A 24,734-nucleotide genomic window follows, 5' to 3' on the forward strand; every position below is an offset into this window, starting at 1 on the left:
GCAGCATCCACTAATTCGGAACTTAATTTGAAAGCCATATTTCGACCCCCGACATTTGGAGAAAAAAAAGAGGGGGGAGTCCCTGATGATTAAATAAACCAAGATTTTACCATGACTGCAATTTTAGAGAGACTCGAAAGCACAAGCCTATGGGGTTGCTTCTGCAATTGGATAATCAGCACTGAAAATCGTTATATATATATATATATATATATATATATATATATATATATATATATATATATATATAAGAAATGGTTTGTGAGCAGCATCTCAGATAAGCTTATTTGAGTAGAGCTGACAAACATAAGGAGGGGTCACATTGTTTGGGTGATCCAAAGCATTCATTTGATAGGCCCTCTTATAGATAGGGTGTGCCAAAAAAAAAAAAAAACCTTAATGGAATCATCCTAGCCCTACAAACTGTGGAGGCAAATTATGGACAAATTTGTGAAGGTTTATACACGTCCATTTTTAACTCCCCAAATCGTAGGGTTGGGATGATCCTATGGAGTTGATTTTTTGGGCAAACTCTATCTATATGAGGGCCTATCAAATGAATGTTGTGGATCATCCAAACAATGTGCCCCCCCACTATATTTGTGAGCTCTGCTCAGATAAGCTTATTTGAGCAGCTGCTCACAAAACATTTCCTTATATATATATATATATATATATATATATATATATATATATGAGGAAAAGGATTGTGAGCTTGAAGCTCATATAGCTTATATGAGCTTGAGGGCCCAAACACATGTGGGCCTACATTGTTAGGATGATCCAAAGCATTCATTTGAAAGGCCCTTACAAAGATAGGGTGTGTACAAAAAATCAGCTCCATAGGATCCTCCTAACCCATCCAAAAGTAGAGGGCAAAATGGACAGACACCGTTTGCCACAAATCTGCCCATTTTTGCCCTCCGCTTTTGGAGGGTTAGGATGATCCAATGGAGCTGATTTTTGGTACACACCCTATCTATGATGGGGCCTTGCAAATGAATGGTTTGGATCACCACAAAAAATGTGGGACCCATGTGTCTGGGCCCTCAAGCTCATATAAGCTATATGAGCTTCAAGCTCACAATCCTTTTCCTCTCTCTCTCTCTCTCTATACACACACACACACACACACACACACGGAAAAGTGTTGCTACTCGATCTTGTAGCGAAGCTTATCTACTCGGTCGGGTTAAATACAGTGGGGGCCCACATAGTTTGGGTGATCTAAACCATTCATTTAAAAGCCCCTTACCTAGGTAGGGTGTCCACAAAAAATCAGATCCATAGGATCATCCTTATCCATCCAACAGTGGAGGGGAAAATGGGAAAAAAATCGATAGACACAGTTTGTCCACAAATCTGCCCATTTTTCCCTCCACTGTTGGATGGGTTAGGATGATCCTATGGGTCTGATTTTTTGTGGACACCCTATCCAGGTAAGGGGCTTTCAAATGAATGGTTTGGATCACCCAAACAATGTGGTCCCCCACTGTATTTAACGCGACCGAGTAGCAACACTTTTCAGATATATATATATATATATATATATATATATATATATATATATATATATAGAGAGAGAGAGAGAGAGAGAGAGAGAGAGAGAGAGAGAGAGAAGTGTTTCTAAGCACGCGCTTAGGGAGCTCCCTAACCACAAGTGGCTTAAAAAGCCACTAATTGGTCGCTTTTTGTGGACCCCGCAGAGGTGGACCCGCCATATGAACCAATCGGTGGCTTTTTAAGCCACTTGTGCTTAGGGAGCTCCCTAAGCACGTGCTTAGAAACACTTCTCTCTCATATATATATATATGAGAAAAGTTTTCCTAGTCGGCCCCGTAGAGAAGGTTTTCTAGTATGCCCTTCTAAAACACCGTCAGATCTAAAGTGGTTTAATCTAAGCCCTTCAAATACAAAACCTAACGATGTAAAGAAAAGAGAAATTTCGACGCCCTATTCCCTCGTTGTCTCTCGAACGAAAGTAGGGTTTTGAAAAAACCCAACCTCGCTGAATCTCTCTCTCTCTCTCTCTCTCTCTCTCTCTCTCTCGCGATAGAGAATCGTTGGGTTTTTTCACCCAACATAGACCTGTCCTCTCCACTCTCTCTCACCGTCTCTCTCTCCCTCTCTCGCTCTCACAGTGAGACCTAGTTCTGGGTTTTCCCTACTTTGGCTAGGACAAATCAGAGGGTTTCAGAGACATCTCCTAATCAAAGGGTTTCAGAGACATCTCCAACCGAATCTTGTGAGTTTCTATCTTTTTAATCTTGTTCTAAGCTAGGGTTTCTTAAAATCTTGTTCTAAGCTATGATTTTTTGAAATGTTTTAAATCTTTTTCTAGTGATTGGGTTTCTAATAATCATAGAGAGGGATTTTCTAGGATTTTATCCAACATTTTCAGACATTTTTTGGGATTATATGTACTGATATTTTAGGGGTTTTGAAAAAATTTTGCCTTGTTCAAGCAGGTATTCTTATTGTTCGAGCAGGTATTGTTGTTTGCACATCTGTGCGTTTCCTGGATCTGCAAGGCCATTCTAAGGCCCTATTCGAGTAGGTATTCTTGTTTGCACATCTTTGTGTTTCCTGGATTTGCAAGGCCATTCTAAGGCCCTGTTCAGTTTGGATTTTGACAATAAATTTGAGTCCAAAAACTAATTATTGTGCTCAAAATAGTGTTTAATTTTGAGTCCAATAATCAGTTTTGGACTCGAAGTCATTTCTCAAAATGTAAAATGAGCGGGCCTAACTTAAGTTTTCATATATATTGGCATTGGCCTAATCTATGCTGTTCTATATCCCTTTGAATGAAAAAAGCCATTTTTGTGATAGTAGAGGATAGAATGCTGATAACTAATTTAGGAGAGAGAAACCCTAGCTTAGAAATTTCTAAATCAATTTATCTAAATCATTTTCTAAGGTAGGGTTTTTAGAAATCTGTGTAGCTCTAATTTGGCTTGCCATTATAGTTTTCACAATGAACTGATAAATATTTCTTTTGATTGAGGTTTTTCTTATTAGAAGAGACTACTTGATGGATACTAACTTGGAGCTAAGTGTTGGGTTATCAATTGATGACATCGACGCTAATAGGTTACTTTTTGATGAGGAGGGTGAAGCTTTTGGGTTATTAAACAATGAATCTGTCGGCAATCAATTACTTTTGGATGAGGAAGGGGGAAATCCAAATGAGGGTGCCTTAGCTTCTATTCAGAACTAGGAGGGTTGTAGTGGTAACACTAGTACCCCTAGTGAAGATGATGGTGACAGTCCATGTATTTAAGGAACCATTTTGTAATCAAGAGTTTGAGACTGAGGAAGCTGCGTACGAGTTTTATAATCTTTATGGATTGGCCAGAGGTTTTGGTATAAGGAAATCCAATAAGGAAAAGTCGAAGGCAAATCATGAAATAATAACGAGGAGATTTGTTTGTGCTAGAGAGGGGTTCAGAAATACTAAAGATAAGAGGCAAGTAGGAAAAAAAGTGAAGTTGCATAGAAGTGTAAGAGAGGTGGAGATTAACAAGAAAAATGACAAGTGGGTTGTGTCTAAATTTGAAGCCAAACATGATCATGAACTCACCTCTCCTGGCAAAAGACAAATGCATCGTTCACATAATAACTTCTTTAAAAATGTAGTTGCCAAAAATTTGATAGACAGTCTTAGTGGACACGGGGTTCATTCTTCTAAAATTGCTAGGTTTCTTACTTCCACATCTAAAGCTAGTGCTGTCACAGCACATCAAGTTATGTCCCACGTGAGAGTACGCAGGCAGAACAATATGGGGAAAGAAGCATTCCTAGTAGTCCTACAGTTCCATTAGATAACAAGGGGAATTTGCAACCCATGTTTTGGGCCGATTCACGGGCTACGAATGCTTACTTGGCCTTCTCTGATGTCATTGTGTTTGATGTGACCTACATGATGAATAGGCTTCAGATGCCTTTCGCACCATTTACTGGAGTTAACCATCATAGGCAATCTATCTTATTCGGATGTGCGTTATTAGCAGATGAGAGAGATGAGACATTTACATGGTTATTTGAGCAATGGTTCAAATGCATGTTTGGTAAAGCTCCTGGTTGTATTATCACAGACATCGACATTGTTATGAGAAATGCAATCAGAACTATTTTCCCAAACATACGTCATAGGTTTTGGTCGTGGCACATACAAAGGCACCTAGTTGAGCATATTGCACCCATTGGAGATTCTGATAGTGAGTTTAGTAAGGATTACAATAGGTGGTATTTTAAGAAAAACATACATGAATGTGAGGAAGAATGGGGAAAATTTGAGCAGAAATATGAGATTGAAGGAAACAGTTGGCTAGGTAACATGTGGCAGCTACAGAGTCATTGGGTGTCAGCTTATTTTAGGGGCACTTTCACTGCTGGCATGTCATCCAGTTCACGTAGAGAAAGCATCAACTCATTCTTTGACATATTTGTTAATTATAGCACTACTCTATAAGAATTCGTCGAACAATATGATAAGGCACTTGATGATCGTCGAAAAAAAGAAGCTGAAGAGGATTTCAGGACAAAATCTTCAAACACAATATTATTATCTTCAAGGAACAAATTGGAAGCACAAGCTGGCAAATGTTATACAAGGTCAATGTTTACCCTATTCCAGATAGAGACGAAGGATAGCAATAATTGTTGGTTTGACTTATTGGGTGAGAATGACAAAGTGACAGAATACAGTGTAGGATTGAGTGATAAGGAGACTTGGAGATGGTGCAAGGTTGTCTATGAAGATTCTGAAGAAGGGGTTATGGCTACATGTGAGTGTGCCAAGTTCGAGATGGAGAGGATTTTATGCAAACCCATCCTTCGCATAATGTCCCTGAGGCATTTAAGTAGCATTCCCGAGCGATATATATTGAGTACATCGACAATTGGAGCAAGATTTGTTTTCGATGGTGGGGTGTCTATGGCCGACGAAGATAATGATGAGATGACACCTCTTCATAAATGGTTCCTAATTTCAAAGTATTAAAGATATTTAGATGAGTATCAATGTCCAAAGAGCTTGTTCAAGAAGATAGATGAAACTCTTAAGGAATCGATTGCGGATGGTGAACGGTGTAAGAAAGAAAAGCAAAATGCCTTGTCTACTAGCGGAAGCCAAGTACAGTCTAACATTGTTATGGAAACCCTACAGATATCTATTCACGACCCCCCAGATTGTGAAAACCAAGGGCCGCCCGAGAAATGCTACACGGTTTAAATCTCCGATAGAGGTATCCTAAGCCGGATCCAAGAGACGGAGGTGTAAAAAATGTGGAGAATTAGGCCATAATATGAGAACCTATAAAAAGAATTCAAAGGTATGGATTTGTACTTCCTTGTCTAGTTTTTTTAGGGGAGATAACATATATATATATATATATATATATATATATATATCACTTTTTTCATTTACTATGTGTGCTAATAGTGTTGACAAAAAAGGATCAAGAGGAATTAAATGTGGAGGGACAAGAAAAGGAAGACGAAGCAGAAGAGGACCTAATGGCAGATTGAACAACTACAACAGGTTTGTGTAATTTTTTTTTAGTTGTGCTCATAACCCAAACACTGCAGAACATTATTTTTTTCTCATTTTCTTGTTCCTTTTAATGTGTCTGCTACATATAACTTACCTGTGCTTTACTATGTTACAGATTAATTGGCAAAGTGTAGATGGTGTTGTGGACATCCCAACTTCGAAGTATGAAAATGATTAATCTTTAGATATCTATTCTCTTCTGTTGAGAGCAGGGGAACAAAATTTATCACTTAACTATTTCTTTCTTACAGGGACTGATATACCGTCCTCCTTACAGAACCCAGGATGTGGTGGTTTTGCACATGGAAACTGTCACTATTTCTTTATCTTTCATGAGCCATGTGTAGAAAAAAAATCTGTGCTTAAATTATGCGTCCTCTACTAGTTGGTTGTAACTTTTGCCGAGTGTCAAACTAATTACTGGTGCTTTTTGGCCATGGCCCATTGTTTGGACGGTCTGGATAACTGATTTGAATACATGATTTGGTTGTATGGGCACTTTAAGCCAATGGAATTCCTTTTGTTCTTGACTTATTTGTATACATGATTTGGTTGTATGGGCACTTTAAGCCAATGGAATTCCTTTTGTTCTTCACTGATTTGTATACATGATTTGGTTGTATGACTACTGATTTGTATACATGATTGGGTCAAGAAGACATCTCACAGGTGAGTTCAAGAAGACATCTAACAGGTGGGACGGCTGTTCTTTAATGGCTTTTCATCACATCTCCACTTTCTTATAAGGGTACAGGGTGTGTTCAATGGAACTTATGAAAATGAAATAAACATCGAACCTAATCAATTTTTATAGTCCAAATATATGGGTTTGTTGTAGTAGTTCACCATCTAAATAAATCCTTTTAAGGACCAGACTCAAGCCCATACACAACTCAAGAAGAATAGATCAACAACAGCGAAAATGGGTTTCTTGCTTTTCAGTTTTTAAGTCCAATCATGGTAAAGTTGCAGATGTTTCTTCGCATTCCAAACTAGAGAAGAGGGAGACCACAGAGAAAAATGAAGAGAAGAAGAAAAGTGAGAAGAGTACACCAAGTGAGAAGAGTACACCTATTGTAATGCCAAATTTCACTTCATATTATCGTCACTCACTTCTTTAATTGACAGGGATGAGAGAATTAGGGTGATTTTTATTCCCTGGGTCTTTTTTCTATTTTGCCCAACATTGTATGCATTTATGCAATTATGTTCATCCATTGATTTTTTTTTTGTAATCCATTTTATCCGATTTTTTTTTAATTAATAGATTCTTTATATTACATTTACATGGCTATGCCCTGTTTGGGATGCTGGAACTTTCCATAAATTCAAGTAGTAGGCACTGAGTAAAAAGGAGTTAAAAGGCAGAACAGGTCATCAGCATCTAAAAATTTCAAAATGAGCATCTCTACTTTCCAAATCCATTGCAATATGACTACTACAAAACTCACCACTTTCAAAACATTAATGCTCTTTTCTTTATGATTTAATGAAGAAACTTTCCTTAAGATGGGTCACCTTTGGCACTTTATGATTTAATGAAGAAACTTTCCTAAAACTAGTTATTTGAAATGGTACATGTTTGATGGTTGAAGAAACAGTTCTCCATCAGCACTGAACCCTAATTTACATAATCCAAGCCAAATTCAGCTCTCAATCTGACACAAGGGCTTACAATTACATTTGCAGAACCTAAGACACAAGAGAGAGGAGGCAAAGGAAGAAGAGCCAAAATACACAGCACAGATATACAAAATAGTCAACCCAATTGACAACCCATTTGACAATTAAGTGTCCATACAGCACAGATATACAGAAACTTTTAACTCAAATGGATACTATTGATAGTGTGCAAAAAGAAACTTAAAAAAAAATTAAAGGTTAAGATCATCCAATCATAACAGTTTTAGGGTCATGGCAATCCAAGGTAAGGATCTGAAACTTTTGAAGAGATACACTGGAATAGGTACCGAAAAACCAAAAAAAAAGGGGCAAGAACTCCAAGTACTTTATTCCACCCCTTCTCATTCTCTAGTATTGTCGAGCGTCACAGCAAGAGCTTCAATTCAGTTACCGCTTCCTTCGTCTCTTTAATCGACATGTTCAATCTCGATACATCATCTCCCAAGCTTCTCAGATGGTTATTGGATTCTCTCTGCTACCCAACCAAGCTAGATAACACATCTCCCAAATCAGCTACCGCAAGGGCCGTCTCTTGCGTCGACATGTTCAATCTGGCTACCTCTTCTCCCAACCTTATCAGATGGTTATTGGATTGCCATTCGCACCCAAATTCCGGGTTGTTTAACACATCGTCCACCCATAGAAAATAATTGTACCTCAATGTAATACCATCCTGCACGTTACACAGATGTAAGTTCGACCTCTGAAATTGCCTAGAAATAAAATATCAATTAAACCATGTTTACTTACATTGGAATGGCATGAGTAGAAGGGTATCAGTCTCGGCTATCTTCAGAGTAGCTTTCTTGTTACATTTACATTGAAGTACGAGGATTCTGAAGAGGGTTGACCTTCCATCAGTATTGGTAGATGAAGCCATCCTTGTAAAAATAAAGAAAATATTAGAAAATGAACTGTACTTTAGGTAACTTGTAGTGCAAATGGTTAAGAGAATAATTGAGCTTTATGTAAGTTGTAATACCAGATGTGAAGTAGAAAAATTGAGATACACAACTGGCGGTGTAGACATTTGAGAGGAGAACTAAACTATACAACTACTAAGTATACACTGAACCTGTAGTGCAAACTTGAACTGGATATGAAGAGACACATTTGAGTTAAAACAGGTTCTGAACTGAGCATATCCAAAAAAAAAGATGCTTTTAGACATAACAGTCCCTGAAATGATCCATATCTGAAAACTGTACTTCAAGAAATCCTTCCCACCTTCCACCACTATAACCAACTGGATCCACCATCAGTACAATCTTTGAGCTAAGTCATGACATGATATAGCTAGTGTTTTGTTTAAAAAAATAGATGCGTAGTTTTGCTAGCTAGATGTTCTGATTTGAAGGCTACCAAATATGCTTAATGGAACCTAAAGTATTATCCTTTTAATATTAATCAGGCTACCAAATATGCTAAATGGAGCCTAAATTATTTACCTTCTAATATTATACTAGTAACTGGAAAGTAACTCACTAGATTTGTAACACTACTTAAGGCCCTTTATCCCAGTACACTCTGAATAGAAGGATTTAATCACAACTTGCTTGGAAGCACTAGGTAAATGTACACAGGTATTCAGGCACACAAATATATGTGGGCATACCTGTTGTTTTAAATTTGTTTTAAAAAAAAAAAATTAAAACGCATTAAACTTTTTTTTATGGCATTGCAAACCACCAAAATCACCCCATTCAGGCTACGAATGCAAAAGAATAGCTCTATTGCAAAAACCCCTAAAATGACTGAAAAGTTCATAGCAAAAACCAGAACAACAATTTTTTATGAGCTTTAAATGGCTGAAAATGGCAGAAAATGGCCTTGCAAACCACCAAAATCACCACATTCAGGCTACGAATGCCAAAATATAGCTCCATTGCAAAAACCCCTACAAATGGATGAAAATTTCATAGCAAAAACCAGAACAAGCATTTTTTATGAGCTTTAAATGGCTGAAAATGGTAGAAAATGGCAGAAAATGGCCTTGCAAACCACCAAAATCACCCCATTCAGGCTACAAATGCCAAAATGTAGCTCCATTGCAAAAAAAACCTAAAAATGGATGAAAAATTCATAGCAAACACCAGAACAACCATTTTTATGAGCTTTAAATGGCCAAAAAAGGAAGAAAAATGGCCTTGGAAATTGCTAAAATCACCCCATTAAACCTTGCAAACCAGAAAAAGATTTCTACAAACCCTAGCTTAGAAAAAGATTAAAAACATTTCTAGAAACCCTAGCTTAGAAAAACATTTCCAGAAATCATAGCTTAGAATAAGATTTCAAGAAGCCCCAGCTTAGAAAAACATTAAAAAGATAGAAACTCACAAGATTCGTATGGAGATGTCTCTGAAACCCTTTGATTTGGAGATGTCTTTGAAACCTTAGAATGGCCTTGCAAATCCAGGAAACACAAAGATGTGCAAACAAGAATACCTACTCGAACAGGGCCTTAGAATGGCCTTGCAAATCTAGGAAACACACAGATGTGCAAACAACAATACCTGCTCGAACAATAAGAATACCTGCTCGAACAAGGTGAAAATTTGGGTTCAAAACCCCTAAAATGTTAGTACATATAATCCCAAAAGATGTCTGAAAATGTTGGATAAAATCTTAGAAAATCCCTCTCTACGATTTCTAGAAACCTAATCACTAGAAAAATATTTAAAACATTTCAAAAAACCGTAGCTTAGAACAAGATTTCAAGAAACCCTAGCTTCGAACGAGATTAAAAAGATAGAAACTCACAAGATTCAGTTGGAGATGTCTCTGAAACCCTCTGATTTGTGCTAGCCAAAGTAGGAAAAACCCAGAACTAGGTCTCACTGTGAGAGCGAGAGAGGGAGAGAGAGAGAGGCGGCGAGAGAGAGTTGAGAGGTAAGGTCTCTGTTGGGTGAAAAAACCCAACGATTCTCTGTCGCGTGAGAGAGATTCAACGCGGTTGGGTTTTTTCAAAACCCTACTTTCGTTGGAGAGACAGCGAGGGAATAGGGTGCTGAAATTTCTCTTTTCTTTTCATCGTTGGGTTTTGTATTTGAAGGGCTTAGATTAAACCACTTTAGATCTGACGGTGTTTTAGAAGGGCAGACTAGAAAACCTTCTCTACGGAGTTGACTAGGAAAACTTTTCTCATACACACACACACACACACACATATATATATATATATATATATATATATATATATATATATATATATATATATAAGGAAAATGATTGTGAGCTTGAAGCTCATATAGCTTATATGAGCTTGAGGGCCCAAACACACGGGTCCCACATTTTTTGTGGTGATCCAAACCATTCATTTGCAAGGCCCCATCATAGATAGGGTGGGTACCAAAAATCACCTCCATTGGATCATCCTTAACCCTCCAAAAGCGGAGGGCAAAAATGGGCAGATTTGTGGCAAATGATGTCTGTCCATTTTGCCCTCTACTTTTGGATGGGTTAGGATGATCCTATGGAGCTGATTTTTTATACACACCCTATCTATATAAGGGCCTTTCAAATGAATGCTTTGGATCATCCTAACAATGTGTGCTCACTTGTGTTTGGGCTCTCAAGCTCATATAGCTATATGACCTTCAAGCTCACAATCATTTTCCTCTCTCTCTCTCTCTCTCTCTCTCTCTCTCTATATATATATATATATATATATATATATATATATATATATATATATATATATATATAGGGAAAAGTGTTTGTGAGCTAGAGCTTATATAAGCTTATATGAGCTAGAGCTCACAAACTTAGGGGGCCCACATTGTTTGTACGATCCAAAGCATTCATTTGATAGCCCCTCATATAGATAGGGTGTGCCCAAAAAATCAACTTCATAGGTTAAAATGGACAGGTATAAACCTCCATAAATCTACCCATTTTATGACACATGTTCGTCCTTAGGTAGCATAGTAGAAATGACATGCTCAAAGGATTCACAGATCTAAGGGAGCAAGGAGATATGACATCTCGGTTCTATGCAAGCCTTAATAGTTCCAAGTTGGGAAAGAGACTAGACATCTCTTTCTGTATACAACTAGCACCAGTCTTGCCTACATGCATGTGTCGTGAGGTAACTTATCTCGGTCATCTGGGTAGTGGACCTTAAGCAAGAAGAGTGGGTGCGACGAATTGGATCACGCAACTGAACCGGATCAAATAAAGAATAACTTGTGGACAAGAGAGTATAAAGTTGTTCTTCTAGACAGGACCCTTCACATGTCCTTAGACTTGAGGGATCTTATTGGTCTGTCGGCTCGTTCTAGGGTCCTAGTCTATCTTATAGTGATTCTAGTTTATAGTCACTTTCGGATAGAGCTATATCTTAGAGCAAACCCTCGAGACCAATAGTGATACTCAATATGAGATTCTTTGCCCTAATTTTAGGGATTGACATCTACAATTTTGTCAGAGCGGTTGGCCTATTAAATAGCCTGGCCAGGCAGACTTGATAAAAGGTTTATTGAACTGTTTTATGAAACAGTGAAATATTTTCAAAGGATTTTACAAATGCATTTGGAGGCTGAACACTGCTTGACCAAAATGGTATACCAAGAGTGGGCCAAGGAGGTAAGAGATGTCCACCCCCCCACATGACTTAACTCAAGAGATGTAGTCAAGAAGAAATGACTTGCACATACAAGATGTGATTAGGGGTAAGATGATCTGACGATCATCTTCAGGGTTACGTCTTGATGGAGGCCACTGACCTAATGCGAGTGTAGTTTAACTATAAGAGCGAGATCGCAATGGGGCCCACCATAGGATTCTGCAGGATCGACCGTCGGATCCTTGCAACGATCCCACTCATAACTCGAATGACCTGATACCATCCAAACGGATCAGGGTTCCGCATTTTATGTAATTGCATGGACGTATACTATTCGTTAGATTAATGTGGATATTAATTAAGTATGTATATATATATATATATGTCTTTGTTAATAGTTAACCAGAGACATTGAGAGAATTTTTCGAAGACAAATTGGAGCCGAAATAACTCCCATTGGATGCGAGTTAGTAATTAATTAAATGGATAATTAATTAATTATTTATTATATATTATTAATATGATTAATAATAAGTATAATAATGTGAACTCCAAATGAGGATAGTTATTCCCAAACCAGTTTTGCAAGAGTTGAGGAATTGGAACGGAATTGGGAATTGGGATAGGACTATACATTTAGATAAGCTTGGTGGGACCCACCACAAGTCCAAAAGAGTCGGTGAGCTGGGCAAAACATTCTCAATTCCTCAAAGACTTGGAGTTGCACTCAAACTCCTCTTTGGATAAGAATTGCTAAAATGTAGGATCTACGAAGCAAGCAATTTGTTTCCAACACCAACTCTTATGAGATAAGGCCACAAGGGCTGGAGAGAGACTTCAATACACGTTCCCCAAGGTTTTTTGGGCGTCCCCACAAAGCCTTGGACGTTTGGGAAGAGTCCCAATTCGTCAAGGAGTCTTAATGCAACTAGTCTTCGTATTGGATAGGAATTGAGAGAGATAAACATGGGGAATATAAAACCAAACTCTTATTATTATTTAAGAGGGCGGCCTGAACGAATTTGGAGTGTATTCCATCTCCAAAATTCGTCAGCCACTTTTTCTCACCTTGGAAAATTATTTTCCACTCTCTCTTCATATTCTCCAATTGTTGGAATTTCACTCCATAGATTCAAAGAAAAAGGCTTCCAATATAATTCTCTGATCTTTATATCAAAGGTATTGATTAGATCAGACCTTAAAGAAGTGAATAAGTATTATTCACATCCATGATCAATGGTGTAAAGAAAAGAATCCATCGGTTTAACTTGTGGGGTTCGCGGTGTTGAGAACGATCGCAACCGTTCAAGGAGTAGATCAAGCAGCATGGTTCTTTAATTTTTTCTTTATGTTTAATTAACATAATTAACTAATCTAGACTCTAGGATCTTGGGCAAAAGCAAAATCGTGAAGAAAATTTAAAGTTCTATGCAATGTTTTGTTCCGCTGTTGTAGACACCCCATTTTGCTCTACCTTAATCGATAAAGAAATTAGGGTTTGTTTTCCGTCGGTTTTCCAATGTCTTTCTTTCCCGCATCCGTTTGTTACATTTCTAAATATTTTTGGTCGTTTCCGTCGTGTTTCGTATTTTCCCGCTAAATGTTGAGAAGGATTATTCAGAAAAATCTAAACCAGAGAGAATTGGGACCCGTTTGGTGGGCCCGCATTGGGTGCTTCGATTAAATTTGGATCGAGAAAGTTGGACCCATTTGGTGGGGCCGCATGATGCATTTTGATTAAATTTGGACTCGCATTGAACATTTGTTTAAAATCGAATCAACCGAGGGCCCACATTGTGGGGCCCGCGTTGTGGGGCCTCAGTGGGGCCTCTTGTGAGGCCTCTTATGAAGAGCAATGATGGTAGCTCTCCACTAAGACAACATGATGGGCCCTCCACTAAGAGCAATAATGATGGACTCTCCACTAAGAAACATGATGGGCCCTCCACTAAGAGCAATAATGATGGACTCTCCACTAAGAAACATGATGGGCCCTCCACTAAGAGCAATAATGATGGACTCTCCACTAAGAAACATGATGGGCCCTCCACTAAGAACAATAATGATGGATTCTCCACTAAGAGGGACAACATGATGAGCTCTCCACCAACATATCTCTCTCTCTCTCTTTCTCTCCCTATATATATCTCCCTTCCCATCCATAATGAGGAGAGGAAAAAAAAAGAGAAATTTATCTTCCATTATCTCTTTCTCTTCCATTATCTCTTCTAATCACTCCCTCCAATCCCTTTCCTCAATATATTCTTCCATCCCTCTCCCTAATATTCTTCTTCCATTATCTCTTCACTCCCTCAATCACTCCCTCTAAACACTCCAGAGAAAGCGAAAGACGGCGGAGCGGATCGGCGGCGGCAGGATTTTTTATATTTTTTTGGATTGGGCGGAGATCTTCACCACAGGTAGGTGCATTGTTCTCAAAATATTTCTGTATTTTTCCGAATTTTTCTGATTTTTTCCGCAAATTGTGTTTTAAAAATGGAAAACTCTTCAAAAAACATCTTTTGACGAAGAAAAATTAAATTATATACCAAACAGATTCTAAAATTAATGAAATTTCGTGGGAAAATAATATGTTACTGATTCATTTTACCATGAATTTATAAAGATTTTTGGAGTTTATTTGGTATATTATTTAATATTTTCTTTGAAACTTATCAGATTTTAGGAGAATTTTTACTAACATCAGATCATCATTAAAATTCATAAAATTTTTACAGTAGTCTTATCTTCCATATTACTTGTTACTGTAAAATTTTCGTGTTATTTGGATCTGTTTTAATATGGGATGTAGTGTTAATTTATAATCTGGTCTGGAAATTGTAAAATCCGAAATTGGTAGTAAATAATTTCTACAATTCATGAAAATCTCACTGCATGCTATTTTGATTCATATAGTATTTCTGTAGAAATTTCATAGAATTTAGAGTTATATTTCTACTCGTTTATGTGTTAATTGTGCAATCTGGACATTTAATGGTTTAATCAAGATTAAATGTGAATTTAATGTAAAAATATGCAAAACTCATCCTGTAAGCTACATACATTTTCATCTTGCTGCTGTAGAAATTTCAAATCATTTTGAATTTATTTGCAACAATTTCACTTGTAAAACCGCTCATATGCTTAAAATTGATAAAATCCATGGAAAATTCGAAATTAATTGAAAATCATATAAAAATTCCTAATGAACTTTAAAATTCTGTCACATGTTCACTCCTTAATCCATTGAAACAGAAATTTTAGGATCTTTAGATTTTCCTGGAAAAATGGCCAGTGCATCCATAATCGTATCCCAATTGCAACTTGATCTTTGATAATTTGAATATTTAAGTTATAGCATGTTGTTGGCTCCGAGGTTATTGTCCACGGAAATCCTGAGATTCTGCCAGGCAATAAGATGCTATAACCTAAGTATTAAATTGCACAAGGAAAGAGCGCACGATTCCCTCCTTTGGATGCCATTCAAGGCCGAAATTGGTGAACCCTAGAACCATTGGTAATCCTTAAATGTCTAGAAACTAAAAATCTTCGAAATCTGAAACTCATTAACCTCGAGAACTTAAATCGATTTATCTTGTGTCTTTCGGAACCATTGGATTATGGTTTCCAATCTAAGAACCATTAGAGCCCAATTTAGGAACACTGGTGTCGTGCCGTGTCCTAGGTTTTAGGGAGTCCTAGAGTTAGGAGTCCAGCCTCATCACGGACGCTTGCTATGAATAGCAACCGTACCATAGGTCTAGTTACACTAGTCACCCAATCTTTCCTTAAGACAAGCCTAGTAAACTAGGATGTAGGCAAACCTGCATTAGTCTAAGGAACAACTTGCATTTAGATAAGAATCATACAGCATCTTAGATGAAATCCTAAGATAATAAAATCCTCAACTTGAATTAAATAACTACTTTTAAAACTGTTGAAACAGTCAAATCCGTTTAAGTCGGTGTCCTAGTTGAGTTAGGCATAAGTAGCTTAGCTTAGGTGCACCGAACTACGTCGACTCTGATCCCAGTGAGGCTTGGGTACGTAGGCAGCTTGGATGTCTGACGGCATACCACCCGCGAGTCGGCACCACAACAAATTGTGGTGTTTTGTATATTAATTTTCTTGTAAATACTTAATCAAATCAGTTAGGGTTTTCCATGAAATTAGAATTCTAGGAGAACTTTCACTTAGAATGAATCCAGACAAATTAATAAATCAAGATACACATCTAGGATTCACATTGAAATTAGATTCTAGGATGCATGTCACTTAGTTCGCACATTAACATAGAGTTGAATGAGCCATTTAAAATAAATTTAAAAGAGTTGGCTTTTGGAATCGAAGACCGATTATCGGACAAGAATGGTGCATGTGGTGGATAACTCCCCATACCTTCCATTCTCGTAACCAGGTAGCGAGTCTAGATTTCTGGTTAATTATGGGTCCTAGATCCCACATCTAGGTGGCGACTCTGTCAGTCTCTTTCGTGTGGAATTCGGATTGCCTTAGTGATCCCAAGTCCACAGGAAAGACGAATTCAAATCAATATTAAAATGCACACGCCAATCGCGTGGGAACGAGAGACCAAAGGAGAGCGCGCGGCGGCTCGCGCCCCACGCCCCTCTCGCGGGATCATGTCCCACAGTCTGGCGACTCTGCTGGGGACCACCTAACTTCATTAAAATTTCAAAAGATAATTCATTTGAATTTAATTTAACTGGCTCATAAAAACTCTATACTTGTTAGATTAGTTTGTCTCGTTTTATTTTCTCATCACATTTTACTCGAACTTAATTTAACAAAACCTGAAGGCATCATAGATTGCGCGAACTTATTGCACACACTTACATCACTTGCATCTAAACCCTTGCATTTCACATGCACACACGTCCTATTTTAGGAACCCGGAGTGTTATCTAGCATGGTTGACTGGGATTTCATCACCTGGTGCCTCTGTGCTAGAGAAGCATTCCACCCTTAGCCTAGTACCTTTATGGTGCGTAAACGGATCCCTTGTTCACGTACTGATACGCCGGACACTGGTACAGTATATCGAACATGGATTCGCGCTAAGGGAACTCTTGGCCTTACCCCTAGATTAACCCACACATGCATGTAATATACGAACACATGTACATCACGTGTGTGAGCCTAGTTTAGGATATCCTACCCATTTGTGTCTAGATTAGGCCGTAGTCCATCTTCCAATGGCTACGATCGGTCCTAGGTACACAAACAAAGTCATGAGTCGAGATCCTCTCTCCACTCCGCTAGATTAGGATTAGGGTTGATGCCTTCAGGTAACACTGTTAAAATGTGCGAAGACTAAAAACTTTTCCTTTGGGGTTAGGATATAAATCCCATCATTTCCAAAGATCTCATAGGATTAGTTATTCTTGATCTACCCGTTGAAAGTAATCCTATGCAATCTCACATTTTGATCATGTGTCTATCATTCGTCTCTTGTGGGATTCGATTGTGTCTTCATTGGCGGAAATTGTGTCTCAATCATTTGATCGTGCAATCTTGATGATCCAATCTTGCCTGTACCCTTGATCTCTTCCTCCTCTAGGGGCTACCTTTTTCAAGAATATTTCTGCTAAATCCTTCAGAGTTTACTCTCATAATCCTTGAACTAAGGGCATTCCCCTCATCATTTGGATTCATTCTATTGTCCCAATTACTTGCTTAAATGTGTAATATTTTTCAGTCATTGAGAAGAAACACTCCATGAATGCCAAGCTCATATACCTCGTGTTCATTATTTCCATGACAGGGCACTAAACACCATAGCTAACCCTACTATTCCTTGGGTTCGGATCTCTTCTCGATTGTAGAGGAAATCTGTCTCCCCGCCACCTTCTCTGAGGACCCCAGCATCTCCTTCTTTCCCATCCTCATCCTCCCCAATGGCAGAAAACCAGAACAGTAGTCTTCCACCCGCTGCTATTACCGATACTCTCACCTTGATTCTCCGGCAGCTTCAAGAACTCAAAGAAGAGAACCAAGTTATCAGGGCCCAGCTTTCTGAAAAGTTGGGGCCATCGTTGTCCAAAGATAAAGGGTCCATGCACCATACAGTTACTTCAGCCGCACCTGCCCAGCCAGTGTTCATTCCTATCCCTGACAAAACTGAAGAAGATTTTGAAAAAGAGCAGTACAGCGAAGATCGCAGCAGGCCTTCTCAGTCCATGGTTGATAAAGTAGTTATGGAGAAATTAGAAAGTCTTACCAGGAAGGTTCAGGACATTCAGTTTCAGGACCAGGGTGGTTTCAATCCAAGTGACCTCACACTGTTCCCAGAAATCCGTCTCCCAGCCAATTTTCAAATGCCGGACTTTGATAAATATGATGGTGTGGGTTGTCCAATCACACATTTGCAAATGTTCACCATCATGTGTCAACCTCAAGGCTTATCTTCTGAGCAAATGGCTCAATTGTTCCCGGTTTCCCTAACCAAGGTTGCCAGGAGGTGGTTCATGGTCTTGGACAAGACTCGTTACAGGACATGGAAGGATATCGGCGAGCAGTTCATCAGGCAATTCAAATATGATGACGGGACAGAAATCACCAGAAAGGATTTGGAAAGGACAAAGCAAGACTTGAGGGAATCCTTTCTGACCTTTGTGAAAAGATGGAGGAGAATAGCAGCTCAGATGATGGAGCGCCCTTCTGAGGAAGAGCAGGTCCAAATAATCATGAAAAATATTTCCCCCCAGCTCCAGTATCACATGTCGTTGCAGTATTATCCGGACTTCAAACACTTTATCGTGGCAGGCACCCAAATAGAGGAGGCTATGGCTCAAGGTGTGTTCAACCGAAGTAACCCGAATACCAAAGAATTCAGGAAGCCTCCATCAGCTGAAATTAATAACCTTTCCCGCTCCAAGCCTCAGCCTTCAAAACCTCAGAACCCCATGGTGATGGATTATACCCAACCTGCTGTCGCACCTCGGCCACAGGCCCAGACAGAATTTACCCCTCTCCCTCTTCCACCATCTGTGATACTCAAGGAGTGTTTAGCCTCAGGTCGCATAATCCTACCCGACATTAGGGCTCTTCCTAATCCTTTACCAGCAAATTGGCGAACAGATCAACACTGCGAATACCATAGAAATTCTGGCCATCTCACTGATAATTGCATTGCCCTAAAATTCAGAATCCAGAGGTTGCTCGACAATAAAAGCCTTGTGTTTGAGCCAAGTCCCGTTGCTACCAATAACCCATTACCGAATCATGCAGTACTGCCGCCAGCCGTTCGCAATGCTTAAATAACTGAAGGCTCAAAGGGGCACAGGTCCGGTTGCAATGAAAAGAATCAGAAGTTGAAAGTACCATTTATGAGCCAGCTTTCGCCGAGCCTCCAAAGCTAGACAGTTGCAGCAGTTAAAGTTTTAGTCATTTACTATTTTATGTTGAGTCAGTCACCATGGTCAGTACAATTGTTGAGTCCGGTTTTACAGTTCAAGGTTAATGCCTAGTCCAGGCAAGTTATCGTTTGCTTTTCTCTTTATTCAGAGTTGTGAATCCTGAGCATGTTCAGGATAGGTCGTCAGATGTAATAGCCTTTCCTTTAAATAAAATTTCAAGTTTCAATAGTTCACTTGTGTCTGTTTCTTAAGTATGCTTCTGATCTTAAAGTAAGACTCCCTCCTCAAATGAGGACAAAATTGGCGAAACTCCACTTGAGTCACAACAATTACTTGAACAAGAGGAGGAGCGCCAATCTCAGCCTTTCAAAGATGAAATTAAAGTGGTAAACACTGGCACTGAAACCTTGATCCAGTAAATGCCGATTGAAAATACATTACCCTCTGAAAAGTGTGAAGAATTGGTAAACCCATTTTGAGGATAAAAAGATGGTCCGGTAAGTGTTACCATTAATGCCAAGAGAAAGACCCAGATAGAAGGTTCAAGAAAGAATGAAGTGAATATCATATGCTATGCAAGGGGCATGGAGTGGAAACAACTTTCATATTTCCAATCAATGACCTTGGTTCTCAAATTCATAACATGAAGCCATCAAATTCGAGATAAGAAGTTCAAGAGCAAGCATTGAAAAGTGATCATCAGATATCAAGAGTTACAAATCCATAGATGGAGGATGTCGAAGAACAAGTTTCGCTCTATGAAAGTCGAAGGCACGTATTAGAATCTTGAAAGAAGAAGATTTATTATCTCTTACCTGGAAATGCCGTCAAACTCCGTAAAAAAAAGAAAAAGAAAATAAAAAAATAAATAATCAGTACCAGAGGGACTCTAGTAAACTAGATCGACTCCCAATCTGAACATCGGAAGGCCTCCTTTGGCCGAATAAATCCCAAAATCAGAACCCAACGTCAAAAGAATACTGGTTTGCAAACCCTTCGAGCCTAAATGAAATTTTCTTGAAAACCCATCAAACTAGGGGCATTCGCCCCGAACTACGCGAGACCTGATCCCTACACTGGGGTATGTAGGCAGCTCGGTTAAACTGAGTTCGGTCAATTCAAAAAAGAAAAGCAATTCAATCAATCCAAAAAAAAAAAGAAATTCAATCCTTTCAGAAAAAAAAGGGGACAAGTTCCTAAAGAAGAGAAGTCAATTATTCCAGAAAGAAGAAAAAAAAAGAAAAATCAATAAACTTTCGAACAATTTATCTTCAAACTAGGGGCATTCGCCCTGAACTATACACGACCTGATTCCTACCTTGGGATATGTAGGCAACCTATTCACAGGTTCGGTCGAAATCTTTGTTGAACCTTAAGCCATTCTTTGAAAAGCCCTATCCTACCTATAAAGTCCTTCCGGTGTTCAGAACTAATGATCTAGGTCCCGAAACAAAAAAAAAATGATGATGAATAAAAAAAAATGGAGTTTGAAGATCTGTTAGACTGAAAACCTGAAAGGGCGGTTTAGGCAAAATTTAAGATCATTCCCCTGCTAAGTTGAAAACCCGAAAGGGCGACTTAGGCAAAAGCTAAGGGAATAGCCTGCTGGATCGAAAACCTAGAAAGGTGGTTCAGGCAAAAGTTAAGGCTAGCGCGGTCCGCCAAGTCAAAAACCCTGAAGAGGTGACTTGCTCACGGTAAGAGAATCGATATAAGAAGGCTACAGCCGGTATCAAGACTGAAGATCAACTGAAGTTCAAGCAAATTCAAGTGACATCCTCAAAACTGGGGGCATAGAAGCTAAGCAATCTTAGGAGTGGTAATTAAATCCTTGGGGCATTACTGTTTTAAAGAAAAAGTCCAGTGTTTATTAATTGAGAAACTACTCTTTGAAAAGATAGACTTATCGAACAAAGCGTTAACTAAGTCAGAAGCATTACTGTGTCTGTCAGTGTAGTCAGTCAATCTTTGTTATTCTAAGTTCACTCATTCAAAGCTCCTCAATCCTTTGAGTAGTTCCTTTTATCTAAGTTTTCTCTTTAAAAAGAGTCAATCGTCGTCCTTGTGTCCAAACTAATGCAACTGTCTCGGTGAAGGAGGCCCGACTTCGTCAGCTCCCTTCGATTGTACCTGAAAGAGATTGAGAATCCAGTCAAACAGCTTCATTTCAAAGATGATCAACTCAGAAGAGTTCAGAAGTAGAAACATCAGAAAGCCCAGCTTCCGTAAAAAGATCATACCTCAAAAAGGCATCTTAAGCTTGGAAGAGCCTCAGATGCAATGATGGTCGAGCCAATTTCTCAGAAAGATGAACCGTTAAAATTCAGAATTTCCTTCCAGTTAGTTAAATACTATCCTGGTCAAGAAATGTTTATCTAAACACCTATCAAGAGGCAAGTCCCACTTTTCCATGATTATATCCAAGAGAGCCGTTGTTCTAGATTACCAATTTTAAGTGTCTTGTTCAAGGTTTCAGTTATCCAAATCCCCAAAGACAAGACCAGCAGTCTCTTTGAGAAAAATCTTGTTGAAGTTTCATAAAAGTGTTTCTAATCCATTCTTGTTAGTAATGGTTCTTCGGTTTGCCGTTTCATCATTCGTCAAAGTCCTAGTTTCCGATATCTTTGTCAGGCACGATCTATAACATCCTCGATTTCATTAAGTTCAAAAAAAATCAAAAATTCATCAAATCCAATCCTATGTCAAATTCAAGTTTATGAAAAATCTCTAAATTCTTCGTGGTTGAAGCTATCTTGTTTCTTTGAGCCCATTTGTGAACGGTGCCTCATTTCTCGAGTCCATTTATGAATGGTCTCATGTTCTCCTAGAGCCCGTTTGTGAACGGTGCCTCGTTTCTCGAGTCCATTTGTGAATGGTCTCGTCTTCTCCTTAAGCCCGTTTGTGAACGGCGCCTCATTTCTGAAGTTCATTTGTAAATGGTCTCATGTTCCCCTTCATCCCGTTTGTGAACGGTGTCTCATTTTCTGAAGTTCATTTGTAAATTGTCTCATATCCTCTTCAAGCCCGTTTGTGAACGGTGCCTCATTTTCTGAGTCCATTTGTTTATGGTCTCATGTCCTCCTTGAGCCCGGTTGTGGACGGTGCCTTATTTCTGAAAAATCAAAAATTCATCAAATCCAATCCTATGTCAAATTCAAGTTCATAAAAAAAAAAAAACTCTAAATTCTTCGTTGTTGAATTCATCAATCAAAGCTATCTTGTTTCTTTGAGCCCGTTTGTGAACGGTCCTCTTTTCTCGAGTCCATTTGTAAATGGTCTCGTCTTCTCCTTAAGCCCGTTTGTGAACGGTACCTCATTTTCTGAGTCCATTTGTGAATGGTCTCTTATTCTCCTTGAGCCCGTTTGTAAACGGTGCCTCGTTTCTCGAGTCCATTTGTGAATGGTCTCGTCTTCTCCTTAAGCCCGTTTGTGAACGGTGCCTCGTTTCTCGAGTCCATTTGTGAATGGTCTCGTCTTCTCCTTGAGCCCGTTTGTGAACGGTACCTCATTTTCTGAGTCCATTTGTGAATGGTCTCTTATTCTCCTTGAGCCCGTTTGTGAACGGTGCCTCGTTTCTCGAGTCCATTTGTGAATGGTCTCGTCTTCTCCTTAAGCCCGTTTGTGAACGGTGCCTCGTTTCTCGAGTCCATTTGTGAATGGTCTCGTCTTCTCCTTGAGCCCGTTTGTGAACGGTACCTCATTTTCTGAGTCCATTTGTGAATGGTCTCTTATTCTCCTTGAACCCGTTTGTGAACGGTGCCTCGTTTCTCGAGTCCATTTGTGAATGGTCTCGTCTTCTCCTTAAGTCCGTTTGTGAACGGTGCCTCGTTTCTCGAGTCCATTTGTGAATGGTCTCGTCTTCTCCTTGAGCCTGTTTGTGAACGGTACCTCATTTTCTGAGTCCATTTGTGAATGGTCTCTTATTCTCCTTGAGCCCGTTTGTGAACGGTGCCTCGTTTCTCGAGTCCATTTGTGAATGATCTCGTCTTCTCCTTAAGCCCGTTTGTGAACGGTACCTCATTTTCTGAGTCCATTTGTGAATGGTCTCATATCCTCCTTGAGGCCGTTTGTGAATGGTACCTCATTGTCTGAGTCCATTTGTGAATGGTCTCATATCCTCCTTGAGGCCGTTTGTGAATGGTACCTCATTGTCTGAGTCCATTTGTGAATGGTCTCTTATCCTCCTTGAGCCCGCTTGTGAAAGATGTCTCATTTAAAAAAAAAAAAAAAAAAAAAAAAAAAAAAAAAAAAACACCGCTTGAGAACGATCTTTGTTCTTTCTGTTCGGAATCCATTCGAAAGTGGTATCTCATTCTCTCGTTGCCCGTTTGTGAACGGCACCGCATCAGGATTTCTTATTATGTTCTAATTCTAGGATTTCATTTAGGGCCTTGCATTAGGTAGTAAATGTTTGCGTCTAAGTTCCGTTTGTGTAGAGTCTTTTGTCGATTAAAGCTACGCAAAATGGCTCTGTCATTTTGACTTTGGTATTCGATGACTACGTCATCTCTACCAAAGAGGGGCATCTGTAGACACCCCATTTTGCTCTACCTTAATCGATAAAGAAATTAGGGTTTGTTTTCCGTCGGTTTTCCAATGTCTTTCTTTCCCGCATCCGTTTGTTACATTTCTAAATATTTTTGGTCGTTTCCGTCGTGTTTCGTATTTTCCCGCTAAATGTTGAGAAGGATTATTCAGAAAAATCTAAACCAGAGAGAATTGGGACCCGTTTGGTGGGCCCGCATTGGGTGCTTCGATTAAATTTGGATCGAGAAAGTTGGACCCATTTGGTGGGGCCGCATGATGCATTTTGATTAAATTTGGACTCGCATTGAACATTTGTTTAAAATCGAATCAACCGAGGGCCCACATTGTGGGGCCCGCGTTGTGGGGCCTCAGTGGGGCCTCTTGTGAGGCCTCTTATGAAGAGCAATGATGGTAGCTCTCCACTAAGACAACATGATGGGCCCTCCACTAAGAGCAATAATGATGGACTCTCCACTAAGAAACATGATGGGCCCTCCACTAAGAGCAATAATGATGGACTCTCCACTAAGAAACATGATGGGCCCTCCACTAAGAGCAATAATGATGGACTCTCCACTAAGAAACATGATGGGCCCTCCACTAAGAACAATAATGATGGATTCTCCACTAAGAGGGACAACATGATGAGCTCTCCACCAACATATCTCTCTCTCTCTCTTTCTCTCCCTATATATATCTCCCTTCCCATCCATAATGAGGAGAGGAAAAAAAAAGAGAAATTTATCTTCCATTATCTCTTTCTCTTCCATTATCTCTTCTAATCACTCCCTCCAATCCCTTTCCTCAATATATTCTTCCATCCCTCTCCCTAATATTCTTCTTCCATTATCTCTTCACTCCCTCAATCACTCCCTCTAAACACTCCAGAGAAAGCGAAAGACGGCGGAGCGGATCGGCGGCGGCAGGATTTTTTATATTTTTTTGGATTGGGCGGAGATCTTCACCACAGGTAGGTGCATTGTTCTCAAAATATTTCTGTATTTTTCCGAATTTTTCTGATTTTTTC

At 39.1% G+C, this 24,734-nt stretch overlaps 1 protein-coding gene across 1 annotated transcript; it reads left to right on the forward strand.

Moving 5' to 3' along the window:
• The first annotated feature begins 3,847 nt into the window (after positions 1-3,847).
• On the forward strand, positions 3,848-5,005 carry LOC143891183 (protein FAR1-RELATED SEQUENCE 12-like). The gene is made up of 2 exons (XM_077395816.1): positions 3,848-4,334; positions 4,476-5,005. Exons 1-2 carry the CDS (start codon positions 3,848-3,850, stop codon positions 5,003-5,005), a joined length of 1,017 nt encoding a protein of 338 aa, XP_077251931.1.
• The last annotated feature ends 19,729 nt before the right edge of the window (positions 5,006-24,734 follow it).

The sequence above is a fragment of the Tasmannia lanceolata genome, unplaced genomic scaffold (assembly GCF_043159265.1).
Source record: "Tasmannia lanceolata isolate RefF3 unplaced genomic scaffold, GAP_Taslan_0.1 ptg000013l, whole genome shotgun sequence".
Taxonomy (NCBI): domain Eukaryota; kingdom Viridiplantae; phylum Streptophyta; class Magnoliopsida; order Canellales; family Winteraceae; genus Tasmannia; species Tasmannia lanceolata.